The sequence below is a fragment of the Phocoena phocoena genome, chromosome 20 (assembly GCF_963924675.1).
Source record: "Phocoena phocoena chromosome 20, mPhoPho1.1, whole genome shotgun sequence".
In the NCBI taxonomy this organism is placed as follows: Eukaryota; Metazoa; Chordata; class Mammalia; order Artiodactyla; family Phocoenidae; genus Phocoena; species Phocoena phocoena.
Window position 1 is genome coordinate 47,391,557 of NC_089238.1, and position 13,747 is coordinate 47,405,303.

The 13,747-nt window shown below is 39.5% G+C and overlaps 1 protein-coding gene across 2 annotated transcripts in view; it reads right to left on the reverse strand.

Moving 5' to 3' along the window:
* CFDP1 (craniofacial development protein 1) overlaps positions 1-13,747 on the reverse strand; it is a 136,698-nt gene that overhangs the window by 121,902 nt on the left and 1,049 nt on the right. For both annotated transcript variants that reach the window (XM_065898479.1, XM_065898480.1), the window contains exons 2-4: positions 6,613-6,730; positions 4,638-4,857; positions 4,192-4,319 (exon numbers count right to left, since the gene is read on the reverse strand). In XM_065898479.1, the coding sequence (XP_065754551.1) occupies positions 4,192-4,319; positions 4,638-4,857; positions 6,613-6,730 (466 nt within the window). The remainder of the gene's footprint in view (positions 1-4,191; positions 4,320-4,637; positions 4,858-6,612; positions 6,731-13,747) is intronic.

Here is a 13,747-nt window from a genome sequence, read left to right on the forward strand (position 1 = left end):
CTTCCCAGACTGGGGCACGAACCCATGTCCCCTGCATCGGCAGGCAGACTCTCAACCACTGCGCCACCAGGGAAGCCCAATATAACTTAAATTTAATTATAACTTGACAGGATAAATTACTGGAACTGACTACTTATGAAGCACTGAAGATGAACTCTGAAAATACAGTTACTACTAATCATTTCATGAGGTACCTAGGTCAAATCATTTTGCTGTACACCTTAAACTTATACAGTGCTGTATGTCAATTATTTCTCAATAAAACTGGAAGGAAAAAAAAAAGAAAATGTAATTAGTACTGGCTTCGTTTGGAAAAAGTAAAAATGAAAATCCTGAACTTAATGAAACTGCTTTAAAATCCACACTTCCATCCTCATTACTTTCACATTATTGCAGATCATTGTCTAAATTATCTGTAGTGAAGGACCATGATTTAAAAACTCCAACCTGGTGCAGACCAATACTTTTGTAAAACGCAACAGAAAGAATTTATTAGAAAAATAAATTAAAAAGAGGTACAGGACTTCCCTGGTGGCGCAGTGGTTAAGAATCTGCCTGCCAATGGAGGGGACACGGGTTTGAGCCCAGGTCTGTGAAGATCCCACATGCCACAGAGCAGCTAAGCCCGTGTGCCACAACTACTGAGCCTGTGCTCTAGAGCCCATGAGCCACCACTATTGAGACCACATGCCACAACTACTGAAGCCCGCACGCCTAGAGCCCATGCTCGGCAACAAGAGAAGCCACCACAATGAGAAGCCTGCGAGCTGCAACGAAGAGTAGCCCCCTCTTGCTGCAACTAGAGAAAGCCCACACACAGCAACGAAGACCCAATGCAGCCAATAAATAAATAAACAAATAAATTTAAATAAATAAATAAAAGAGGTACAAAAACAGCCCTTTGAGATGGGTTTATGAGTATTATTTTAAAAAATTAAAAAGAAGAGGAAGAGCACCAACACAGAAATAATTTACATATACATCATCCTCCAGGAGTAGGGCTGTCACCAATCCCACTAAGATTAATTAACAAGAAAGATATAAGCTATTTTGACCCATTAAAAGCTTTAAAAATTAATATAAACAGCACTTATTCAAAGTATGTGTCTAGATATTAAGTACTGGGAATTGATACTTTTAGTTTTTTGCTTCAATTATAGAATTAAAAGGTGATTCCTTCTATTAATCACTTACACTCACACTTTCAATGATCAACATGTATAGTTATAGGGAATTTCCTGGCAGTCCAGTGGCTAGGACTCAGCACTTTCAGTGCTGGGGCTCAGGTTCAATCCCTGGTTGCGGAACTAAGATCCTGCAAGTCACAGGGTGTGCCTGCTGCCCCCTCTCCAAAAAAGGATAGTTATGTAATTCTTTTCCTTTTCTTATTTTGTGCTCATTTTGACTGTATTTATTGAAATGTAATTTTACGTCTGTCTGTTAAATCTTATTGTTAAAAATTTGAGCTTGGGGACTTCCCTGGTGGTCCAGTGGGTAAGACTTCACACTCCCAATGCAGGGGTCCTGGGTTCGACCCCTGGTCAGGGAACTAGATCCCACATGCATACTGCCAACTAAGAAGTCCGCATGCCACAACTAAGAGCCAGCATGCCACAACAAAGATCCCATGAGCCGCCACAGCCTAAATAAATTTTTTTTTAAGTTTGCGTCTTCTATTTTGTATCTCTTCTTAATTTACTTTTCTAATAATTCCTATTTATTGTGTTTTACAAAAGTATTGGTCTGCAACAGGTTGAAAATTTAAAATCAGGGTCCTTCACTACAGAGAATTTAGATAACAATCTGCATTAATGCGTAATCTACCGAATATGAGAGTTATATCGTGTCACAAAGGAGAAGATCCTTGTTCTTAGGAAACAGTTATGAAGTATTTAAGAGTGAAGTGTTGGGCTTCCCTGGTTGCGCAGTGGTTGAGAGTCCGCCTGCCGAAGCAGTGGACACGGGTTCGTGTCCTGGTCCAGGAGGATCCTGCATGCCGCGGAGCGGCTGGGCCCGTGAGCCACGGCCGCTGGGCCTGCACGTCTGAAGCCTGTGCCCCGCAGCGAGAGAGGCCACAGCAGTGAGAGGCCCGCGAACCCAAAAAAAAAAAAAAAAAAAAAAAAGAAAAAAAGAGTGAAGTGTCATGATGTCTACAATTCTCAAATGGTTCAGCCAAAACAAAAAGAGAGAAATACGGAAACATGGTGGAGAGAGGGGCAAAACATTTACAAGTGGTGAATCAGTATGATAGGTATATGGGTGTTCAGTGTAATACTATTCTTGCAGCATTTTTTTTTTTTTTTTTTTTTTTGGGCGGTATGCGGGGCTCTCACTGCTGTGGCCTCTCCTGTTGTGGAGCACAGGCTGCGGACGCACAGGCACAGCGGCCATGGCTCACGGGCCCAGCCGCTCCGCGGCACACGGGATGCTCCCAGACTGGGGCATGAACCCGTGTCCCCTGCATCAGCTGGCAGACTCTCAACCACTGCACCACCAGGGAAGCCCTATTCTTGCAACATTTTTTTTTTTTTTTTTTTTTTTTTTTTTTTGTGATACGCGGGCCTCTCACTGCTGTGGCCTCTCCCATTGCGGAGCACAGGCTCCGGACGCACAGGCCCAGTGGCCATGGCCCACGGGCCCAGCCGCTCCGCGGCATGCGGGATCCTCCCGGACCGGGGCACGAACCCATGCCCCCTGCATCGGCAGGCAGACTCTCAACCACTGCGCCACCAGGGAAGCCCACAACATTTTTGTAAGTGTAAAATTTTTCAGAAAAAAAAAATTGGGGGAGATTAAAAAGTAATACTAAAAGACTAAAAGTGGAAATATGTGTATCTATAACCGATTCACTGTGCTGTAGAGCAGAAAGTAACACAACACTGTAAATCAACTCTACTCCAATAAAAAAATAAAAATAAAAAAAGCCACCACCAACAACAACAAATAATAACAATAATAAAAAGTTTGCTTCACATCATTTATAAAACTAATAATGCCGGGACTTCCCTGGTGATCCAGCAGTTAAGACTCCGTGCTCCCAGTGCAGGGGGCCCAGGTTCGATCCCTGGACAGGGAACTAGATCCCACATGCCGCAACTAAAGTTCCCACACACTGCAACCAAAGATCCCGCACGCTGCAATGAGGATCCCGCATGCCGCAACTAAAACCCAGCACAGCCAAATAAATAAATAAATAGCACAGGGAGATCAGCTTGGTGCTTTGTGACCGCCTGGAGGGGTGGGATAGGGAGGGTGGGAGGGAGGGAGACGCAAGAGGGAAGAGATATGGGAACATATGTATATGTATAACTGATTCACTTTGTTATAAAGCAGAAACTAACACACCATTGTAAAGCAATTATACTCCAATAAAGATGTAAAAAATAATAATAATAAATAAATAAATGTTAAAAACAAACAAATAATACCCAACTTTTTTCTTAGATATATTTTCACTAGATGAAATAATTGTTGGAAACTGGAAATTATTTTTAAGAGTATCAACTTTAGGGGAAATTATATTTACAGAGAATAAACAAGTCTAATTAATTACTGTCAAGGAAAATAAATGTGACCATCTATAAAATTGACTGGCAGGCACTTCATCTGTTCTTGTCCAGCTCTAAATTACAGATCTGCTGTTTTCATATTAAAATTTTAAATAAATGGGGAAAAAGAAATTCCAGTCATGTGGCTCTCATCTAGAACGGCCAAGAGTATTAAGCCTATAATGTTTTTCTAAACTAGTAACAAACCTATGAATCAATTAAAAAAATAATATTAAGATGAGGAAATAATATCAGAATCAAATTTCTCTCCAGGTACTTTCAATTCTCACCTGATTTCAAAGGTTTCACTGGGGCTTATACACCAAAGTTAAGGGAAGTAATAAAGGGAGAAATAGCCAGTCACAAAGCAAGGCATGAGTAAGTGAAACCAAATACTTAACTCTTACATTTTCTTGTTTCTGTTCAGCCAACCACTTCATAGTGCCCCCAACTACATTACCATATGTAACAGGACCTTTCTCATATTCCCTGATAATCAATGGAACCACTATTTTCCTTGAGTTCAAATATAAATCTTCCACAATATTAAGATGGGTTGGAATGAGGACAGATGTCTAACACCATTTAGAAAGATGCTCCTTTTTAAAAGTACTAGTTTTGAAGTTTGTGAATGTCATCTTACCTGACTTCTTCACCAGCAAAATCAAACACCTTGGTAATTTTAACTTTTTCTGTTTCTTTAGGTTTCTCTAGCTCTTCTGCTTTGACCAACAATTTACTTGAACTTGTCTCTTCAGCCTCCTCTCCTCTCTATGAAAAAAGAAGTGTCATCAGTTTCATATAAGGATGAAAACTAAAAGATCCATCCAAACATGTTGTTTCCAGCTATCCTTAAATATTTCATCTCTAAACAGCTAAATGCTTATTGAAATTTTATTTAATTAGAAAGGCTTGTGTTTCCTACCATAGGGAATGCTTTGCTTTTCACTTAGTAGAGTTACTATTAAAAGGCATCTAGTCTGATTTCTGTTGTAAGCCTCAAATCTCAGTTTCCAAATTTAAAAAATCTATCTGGGGAACTTCCGGCATTTCTGGCAAAGCATTCATCCCATTCATCTATTAACTTACTTTAACTTGTGTACGCAGAGGCACTTTTGATTTTGGTCCTACGTCATTGAGGAAGCTGGCCCATAGTTCATCTTCCTTCTTTTTCTTTGCATCCTCTGACTCAATGCCTTTTTCTGGCTCTGCAGCTGCATCTTCTTCCTCACTACTACTTCCTCCAGATTCCTCATTGGCATCCTCCTCGTCCTCTTCTTCTAATGAGAGGCCACCTTGTTTTCTCTTCCTAATCACCAACAGTCACAAGGAAAAGGAAAGACAAGACAAACAGGCAAAATAATTTCAGTTATCCCTTCCTGAATTCCAAACATAATGTTGCAAGTATCAGAAAACTTTTAAATCTGGGGACTACTGGTTAACACACCTGATAGGGGAAGTGGGAGAGGTAAGCTGAGATTTTGTGGAAGAAAAAAAGAACTGAGCTCTTACAGTTAGCATTTTCCCAAAGCATTTAGAATCAAAATACAGTGTTCTACTTCTAAGTTAGGACCAGCTGTTTTCACCAAGAAAATACCCAAAATCACCTCACAGAATCAATCTGTTCAGAAAGAGGTTCTAATAACATACATATTCCTGGTATTTTTGACTTTTTAAAAGTCACTCCATGAAAAAAAAAAAAAAAAAAAAAAAAAGTCACTCCATGTGGGGAACAGAGATTGAAGAGAGCCTCAGATTTATTTGCACTGTTTCTTCCCAGAGTTCTGAGGGGGTGGGGAATGGGGAATCCATGTTCCTTCCCATCTTCTGAAGATATGAAAGCTGGAATATACAAAAGCCAAGGATAAAAGAACTGGGTCCAAGACTTAAAAGAGTAAACTGCTTCTTAAGACTATTCTGACTTCAAGTGAATCACCTAATTCTCAAAATTCTCTTTCTACAATCTGATTTTTGCTTCAATGTCCAGGAAGACAGAAACACCAATCAAAGAGAATTAAAGACTTGTATTGAAAGACTCCCTTTTTGAGTTAAATAACTTGTCAGAATTTTCATAATTTTTGGTGGGAGTGCAATTCAGTACCAGGCTTATAGAAGGTAATTTGTCTATACTTATAATTTTTTTTTAACTACATATAACACTGGGTCAAACAATTCTACTTCTACAGATCTAATTTACAAATATACATGTGTACAAAGACACATAAGAAGAATATTCACTGCAGTCTTATTTGATGTAGTAAAGATGAGGACAATCTAAAGGTCTCTCAATAAAGGAATGTTTAAATAAAGTAAGGTCTGTCCAGTAATGTAACACTACGCTGAAAAGAAAAAGGTATAGCTAAATATACTGCCATAGTATCATCTCCAAGATGTGAAATAAGGAAAGTGAGAAATGATATGCAGAGTACGCTATTCATTTTTTTTTTTTTTTTTAAGAGTAGGGAATTCCCTGGCGGTCCAGTTGTTAGGACTTCCCATGCTTCCACTGCAGGGGGCGGGGGTTCGATCCCTGGTCAGGTCAAGTAAGATCCCGCGAGCCGCATGGCCAAAAAAAGAAAAAGTAGGAAATACATATATATATGATCGTACATACACAGAATTATCTCTGGTAACATAATTCTTCTGAGACAAAGCAACAAGGGCTAGAGATGGGGTACATATTTTTTGTAGCAATTGCTTTTTTCTTTTCTTTTGGTCGAACCACGCAGCTTGTGGGATCTTAGTTCCCTGACCAGGGATTGAACCCAGGCCCTGGCATTGGAAAGGCAGAGTTCTAACCCCTGGACTGCCAGGGAATTCCCGGGTTTTCAATTTTAAACCAGGTGCACATATTACCTATTAACTTTTTTAAATTAAAGCTCAAAAAATTTTAAAGCTTGCCAGAGAATAAGAATTTAATCCTAAAATGTCACCAAATATTTCCCTCAATGAGAAAAAGGTTAGAAACCATGGCAGTAAGAAATCTATCATGAGACCAATCCCAGCAATCTGGAAGGTTATGACAACAGCCCCTGACTTCTAAGGGCCTTGAGGGCAGCATCACCTGGTCGGAATGCTCTGAGACTTTCTTTTTCTCTCTTTGGTTTTCTGTGTCTGCTCTTCACCATCCACTTCATCTTCCTTCACTAATTCATTTACATCATCTTCACTATACTCTCCACCTGAAATCACATAACAGGGTTGGTCAGACAGACAGGAATAAAGGTTTTCACACCAAGATGAGACATTTTCATTAAGAAAAAAATGTAGTACTTTCCTCTGTTCTTCACCAGACTAAAATAGCATTTCCTGAGGGACGTCTTCCCTATTCCTGAAGACTAGGCTAAGTTCTCCTATTCTAGGCCTCCAGGGCAGTCCATATTTCCCTCCTTAACGCACCCCACTTATATTTAATGCTTGCAATTTCTGCTACGCTCCACACACCATGAAAACTAATGAAAATCGCTATCTGTAAGGGTCAAGGCAGAAGACAGTGTGGTAAGCAGGGGCAGCAGAAGCAAGAGTTCTCAGTGTTTATTGCTCCACAGAATTCCAAAAATCTCTTAAATTGAGCAAAGTTTAAATAAACAAACATAACCAAACTGATAACACAAGCCACAAAGAAAGGATTTACTCCAAGGATTTTATTTATTTATTTATTTTTAATGAATTTATTTATTTATTTTTGGCTGTGTTGGGTCTTCGTTGCTATGTGCAGGCTTTCTCTAGTTGCAGTGAGCGGGGGCTACGCTTCGTTGCGGTGCTCGGGCTTCTCATCGCGGTGGCTTCTCTTGTTGCAGAGCACGGGCTCTAGCCACACAGGCTTCAGTAGTTGCAGCTTGCAGGCTCAGTAGTTGTGGCTCACAGGCTCTAGAGCACAGGCTCAGTAGTTGTGGCACATGGGCTTAGTTGCTCTGCGGCATCTTCCCAGACCAGGGATCGAACCCGTGTCCCCTGCATTGGCAGGCGGATTCTCAACCACTGCGCCACTAGGGAAGCCCCTCCAAGAACTTTAGAAACAGTATTTTGACTGTTCATCCTTAGCAAGATGCATTCTAAAGACCAAAAAAGTTCTATTCCTAGTAGTAACATTGGTGTTGGTATTTTGAAACTGTTCCTTTTATTATAGGTAAAAGAAAGTTAAGTAATTATACTAATCTTGTTAGGAATCCAGAACTTCAGAGTAAGAAATGACACACAATTATAAAACCAAATAAATTAAGTGAAAACAAATGTTAAAACTGAACTTAAAATTCAGAACTCTTAACTCTTTTTAAGATAAATATTTTCTAGCTCTGTTCACTTAAATGGCATAGAAGCAATGTCACTCTAGTAGCAACGAGCATTTCTTTAAAGTTCAGATTGTATTCTTTGATATGACTCAAAACAAAAATGGCTCCCTGAAAAGGCCAGCTAATTTCAGGTCTGAGGGAAGGAAAGCACAAGGTGAAATGGGGGCATTTTGCTGTGCCAGAAAGCCAGGTAGTTATTTAAGAATAATGGGTCACGTTAAAAGGATATAAGATCCAGCTTGAAAGAACTTTTAGTGGCCAAAAGTGATGACCTGACCATTAAAACGAATAACTGTTAGACTGAAACACACTGAATCGATAAAAAACTGTGACACCTTTATGATATATTTTTTTAAAAGACAGAAAAAATTATTTGTACCAGGGCTTCCCTGGTGGCGCAGTGGTTAAGAATCCGCCTGCCAATGCAGGGAACACGGGTTCGAGCCCTGGCAGGAAGATCCCACATGCCGCGGAGCAACTAAGCCCGTGCACCACAACTACTGAGCCTGCACTCTACAGCCCGCGAGCCACAACTACTGAGCCCACGTGCCACAACTACTGAAGCCCGTGCACCTAGAGCCCGTGCTCCTCAACAAGAGAAGCCACCACAATGAGAAGCCTGCACACGTCAGTGAAGAATAGCCCCCGCTGGACGCAACTAGAGAAAGCCCATGCGCAGCAACGAAGACCCAACAGCCAAAAATAAATTAATTAATTAATTTAAAAAATTATTTGCACCATTTTAGGTTACTATTAAGATTACTCCCTATTTTGAAAATTGGAAATTAAGGGAAATGAATTAAACATTTATCCTGCCCCACTAATGAGGAAAAGCTACACTTTCAGAAGAACATCAACCAATAAATGTAGAAGAACCACAAAATTAGAAAACCATCACTCTCACACTCAAATGATAGTAGTAATTTAGGCAAGGATTATCAAGTAATGTTAAAAAACAATTTAAGTTTTAACGATTAAGTATACTACCACACAGAATACTTTCCAATTCTAAGAAAAAATCATTACAAAACAGAAGGACCAAACTCTCATCATTCTGATCCAGAAGTCACAACCATGGGAATTAACCAGGTATTTTGTGTTTTCTGATGTTATGCATTATGAAACACTCAAGTCATCTATAATTTATTTTAGCTAAAATTATTTCATTTGAATCCACCAAGTATTTAGATCTAACTTCCAATTTAATGAAAATTCAAGGGACGAAGGAACAACCTAATACCATGAGGGAGCAACCAGACAAAATCAGAAGGTGAGACATTCTGCAGGACATACAGCCTGATCTCCTAAGCCAATCTAAGTCACAGAAACAGGAGTGTGCTAGATTTAAACAGATTTAAGGGATAGAACAACTGAATGATACATGTAGTCCTGAACTCAACGGTGATTTAAACAAAAAAGCTAAAGCCATTTTTGAGTCAACAAGGAAAACCTGAATATGGTTTGTATATTAAATGAGCTGAAAGTTTACTGAAATGGACAGGGACAGAATGTTCACTGAAAAGAGCAGGTTACAAAGTAACATGAAAAAACTATGATTTCTGGTTGGGGAAAAATACAAATAACTACACCCGGGTATAGAAAAAAGATCAGAGTGGGTTTCACTAAGGGACCAATACTGATAATCTCTGGGTGGTAGGAATGGAATGATTCTGATTTTTTATGTTTAATTGCCTGCATTTTCTAATTTTCTACAAAGTTCATGCACTGCTTTTGTAATAATATATAGCTATTTTTCTTCATAAAAATGGGTGAATGTTGTAGACAGTTGAGACAAAGAGATGCATATGGCTCTGGATCTTAAACATGAAAAAAGATGCTCAATCTCACTGATAAGAAAAAAGCAAATTTTAAATTACACAAACAACCACAAAAATCATGCAGTTACTCTAAGAGTAAGAAACAGAATAACAACCCTATAGACAAAAAAAGCACAAAATGAACAAATCTTTTTTTAATTGAAACTCCAAAGACTCAGAGCTTCCATCACCTTTTCAGTCTCCCATGCTTAATTTAAATATGAGTCAAACTGAATCACCAAAAAAATCTGAGAAAGTGTCTAACATAATAATGCCCAACACATATGTACAGGGTGAATAAAATCACCTTAGAGGAAAGAGATTGTTTCCTCATTCTATCAGGCTAGCATTATTTGATACCAAAGCCAGGCAAGGAAATTACAAGAAAACTACAGACCAACATCCCTCATAAACAGATGCAAAACTCCTCAACAAAATTCAGTAATGTAGAAAAAGAATAATACATCAGGACCAAGTAAGTTTTATTCCAGAAATAAAAGGCTGTTCAAAAATTTTAAATCAATCACTGTAATTCATCACATTAACAGATAAAAGAAGAAAAACCACACATCAACAGATGGAGAAAAAGCATTTGACAAAATTCACCTCTCAGCAGATTAAGAATAGAGGGAATTTCTTTAACCTAATAAAACACATTAGGGGCAGTATATGCAGACTGCCAGGATTCAAATCCCAGCCCAGCTACTATCTAGCTGAGTGACTTTGGGTTCCTCAGTTTCTTCATGTGTGAAATGGAGAGCACAATAGCACATACTTGATAACGTTATGTGATTGAGTTAGTAATGAGTTAGACAATGTAAAGTGCTTAAAACACACACAAAAGGCATCTATGAAAAACCTATAGCTAACATTATACCAAGTGGTGAAAACAGTGATGCTTTCTCCTTAAGACTGGGAACAAGTAAAGGATATCCACTCTCACCTGTCCTATTCAATATTACTTTGGAAGTCTATACTAAGTACAATAAGGCAAGCAAAAGAAATAAAAGGTATGCTTATTGGAAAAGAGGAAATAAAACTGTTTCTATACACAGACAATATGATCTAATTCGGGGGGGGAGGGGAGGGTAAAGGTGGCCTTGGAACTGTTAATTTTAGCGGCAGTTACATAACTCTAAGCATTTGTCAAAAATCCACAGAACAGTATAATGAAGAATGAATTTTACCATGCATAAGTTAAAAGTAAAAAAATTTAAAGCATTATTATTATTTGATAGGTAAGAAGTGGATTTATTTAGAGAGATACACATTCCATAGAGAGAATGCGGACCGTCTCTAAAGGCAAGAGCAGTCCCAGGGCATGGCGTCGTCTTGGAAAGTGAGAGCAGTCATGGGAGAAACACGCTCCACAGAGTGTGGGCCAGCTGAGAAGGGAAGAGGCCTTAAAGCATTAATAATATCCACAGAGCAATAAGATACTGCACACATGAAACAAGAACATGATGCTATTTAAAATTTGTGAAAAAACAAAAAAGTTATTCAAAATTAAAAATATCCAAGGGCCAGATTCAACACTGATACAAGAAAACAAAGCACATGCTGCCCAGTGGCTTCTGGAAGTTCCTGGTCCACTAGGTCAAAGAGCTTGAAGTGCTGCTGATGGGCAACAAATCCTACGGTGCTGAGACTACTCCCAATATCTCCTCCAAGAACCCCAAAGTCACTGTGGAAAGAGCCGCCCACCTGGCCATCTGAGTCACCAATCCCAATGCCAGGCTGCACAGCAAAGAAAATGAACAGACAGCTCGTGTACACACTGCACTTGTGTTAATAAAAGCCATAAAACTCTGGGGGAAAAATGTAAAGACAAAAAAAACTCAACAGAGGAGTTAGATGGTAAAATACTGAAATATTCCCATAAAGTGAAACAGAAATCAAAGGGTTAGAAAATAGAGAATAAAAATAGAGGAAGGGACTTCCCTGGTGGTCCAGTGGCTAAGACTCCCCACTCCCAATGGAGGGGGCCTGGGTTCGATCCCTGGTCAGGGAACTAAATCACACATGCCGCAACTAAAGACTCCGCATGCTGCAACTGAAAGATTCCACATGCCACAACTAAAAGATCCCACACCCGGAGACGAAGATCCCATGTGCTGTAGCTAAGACCCGGCACAGCTAAATAAATACATACTTACATACATACTTCATACATACATAAATAAATAAAAAATTTTTTAAAGTTTATCAAAAAAAAAAAAGTACAGGAAAATAGAACCAGTCCATAAGGTCTAACATAAGATTCAACACATAAATAATGATGATTCCAAAAAAATGAAATGGAGAAAACTGTCCCCCCAAATTTAAAAAGTTCCAGAAGTGACTTCCCTGGTGGCGCAGTGGTTGAGAATCCCCCTGCCAACGCAGGGGACACAGGTGCGATCCCTGGCCTCGGAAGATCCCACATGCCGCAGAGCAACTAAGCCGGGGTGCCACAACTACTGAGCCTGTGCTCTAGAGCCCTCAAGCCACAACTATTGAGCCCATATGCCGCAACTACTGAAGGCTGCGTGCAGGGCCTGTGCTCCGCAACAAAGAGTAGCACCCGCAAGGCAACGAAGACCCAACGCAGCCAAAAAAAAAAAAAAAAAAAGTTCCAGAAGGCCCAGCAGAACAGATGAAAACAGACTCATACCAAGGTACAGTATATCACTGTGAAATATCAGAAAATATCAGAAACAAAGAGACAATTCTATCAACTTCCAGAGACAAATTTTATATAAATGAGGAAAAGTTACTGACAAGAGACTTTTTAATAAAAACACTGGAAACTTAGAAAATAATGGAGGAATATCTTTAAAATTCAGATAGAAAATTATTATTATAGAATGCAGAATTACTATTACAGAACACAGAATTCTATACCAAATTAGTAATCATGCCTGGGGGTCAATATTTCACTATTTTTAGATAGTCGAGGTCTCAAAAAAAAGAAGTTTCTAAAAAAATGCATCTTTCCTCAAGAAGTTATTTGAGGATTTATCCTCATTTTGGTGAAACACACCAAGAAAGAAGACATCATGGGACCCAAGGAACAGGGAATCCAAGAGAAAATGGAGGTAAAAGGAACATCCAGAGTGGTGGTGATGATGGAAAATCTTAGGTTTCAAAAACCAAGACAAATTGGAGCAGGTCAGACGGCAAAGATGGACTTCAAAAAGTGAAAGATTATCTAATGAATCTAAATATCTTGGGAGATGATTTAGACAATTTTGAAAGTTCCAGATCAAATCAGTAGTAAGTACATAGACTAAGCAACAACAACAAAATGGCAATTATTAACTCCACAGAAAACTAGTGCAGGAAAAGCAATAACTAACTGTATATACCACATGGTCAGGCCTGAACAAGATGTCCACAAAGTAATTACAAAAAAAGGAAATAATACCAGTCTAACCCAAATTTCACATAGGAACATTGGCAGGCTGGGGAGTTGGGGAGGGTCTGAAGGTGAAACGGTGAGACTAAAGAGGGTGTTAAAATAACACCTAACATGGATGGGTTAAGTCAACAGACAATGGAAGTACCAAATTTTAAACATAGAAAACAGTTTCATGGGCTTCCTTGGTGGCGCAGTGGTTGAGAATCTGCCTGCCAATGCAGGGGACACGGGTTCGAGCCCTGGTCTGGGAAGATCCCACATGCCGCGGAGCAACTAGGCCCGTGAGCCACAACTACTGAGCCTGCACGTCTGGAGCCTGTGCTCCGCAACAAGAGAGGCCGCGGTAGTGAGAGGCCCGCGCATCGCGATGAAGAGGGGCCCCCGCTTGCCGCAACTAGAGAAAGCCCTCGCACAGAATCGAAGACCGAACACAGCCAAAAATAAATAATAAATAAATTAAAAAAAAAAAAAAAAAAGTTTCTTCTGGGGAGGACTGACAGGTATGAGGGGTGATGGAAACGGTTGTTTCAAAAATAAGCCTTTCAAAAATATTTGACTATTTTGAAACAGGCGCATGCATAACTCTGATTAAAATGAAAACTAGTTTTCAAATGATCACACTGGCCGATACCGAAGACCAACGTTGATGGACAAGAATGGAACCCAGGAAACCAACTGGGAAGCTATGGC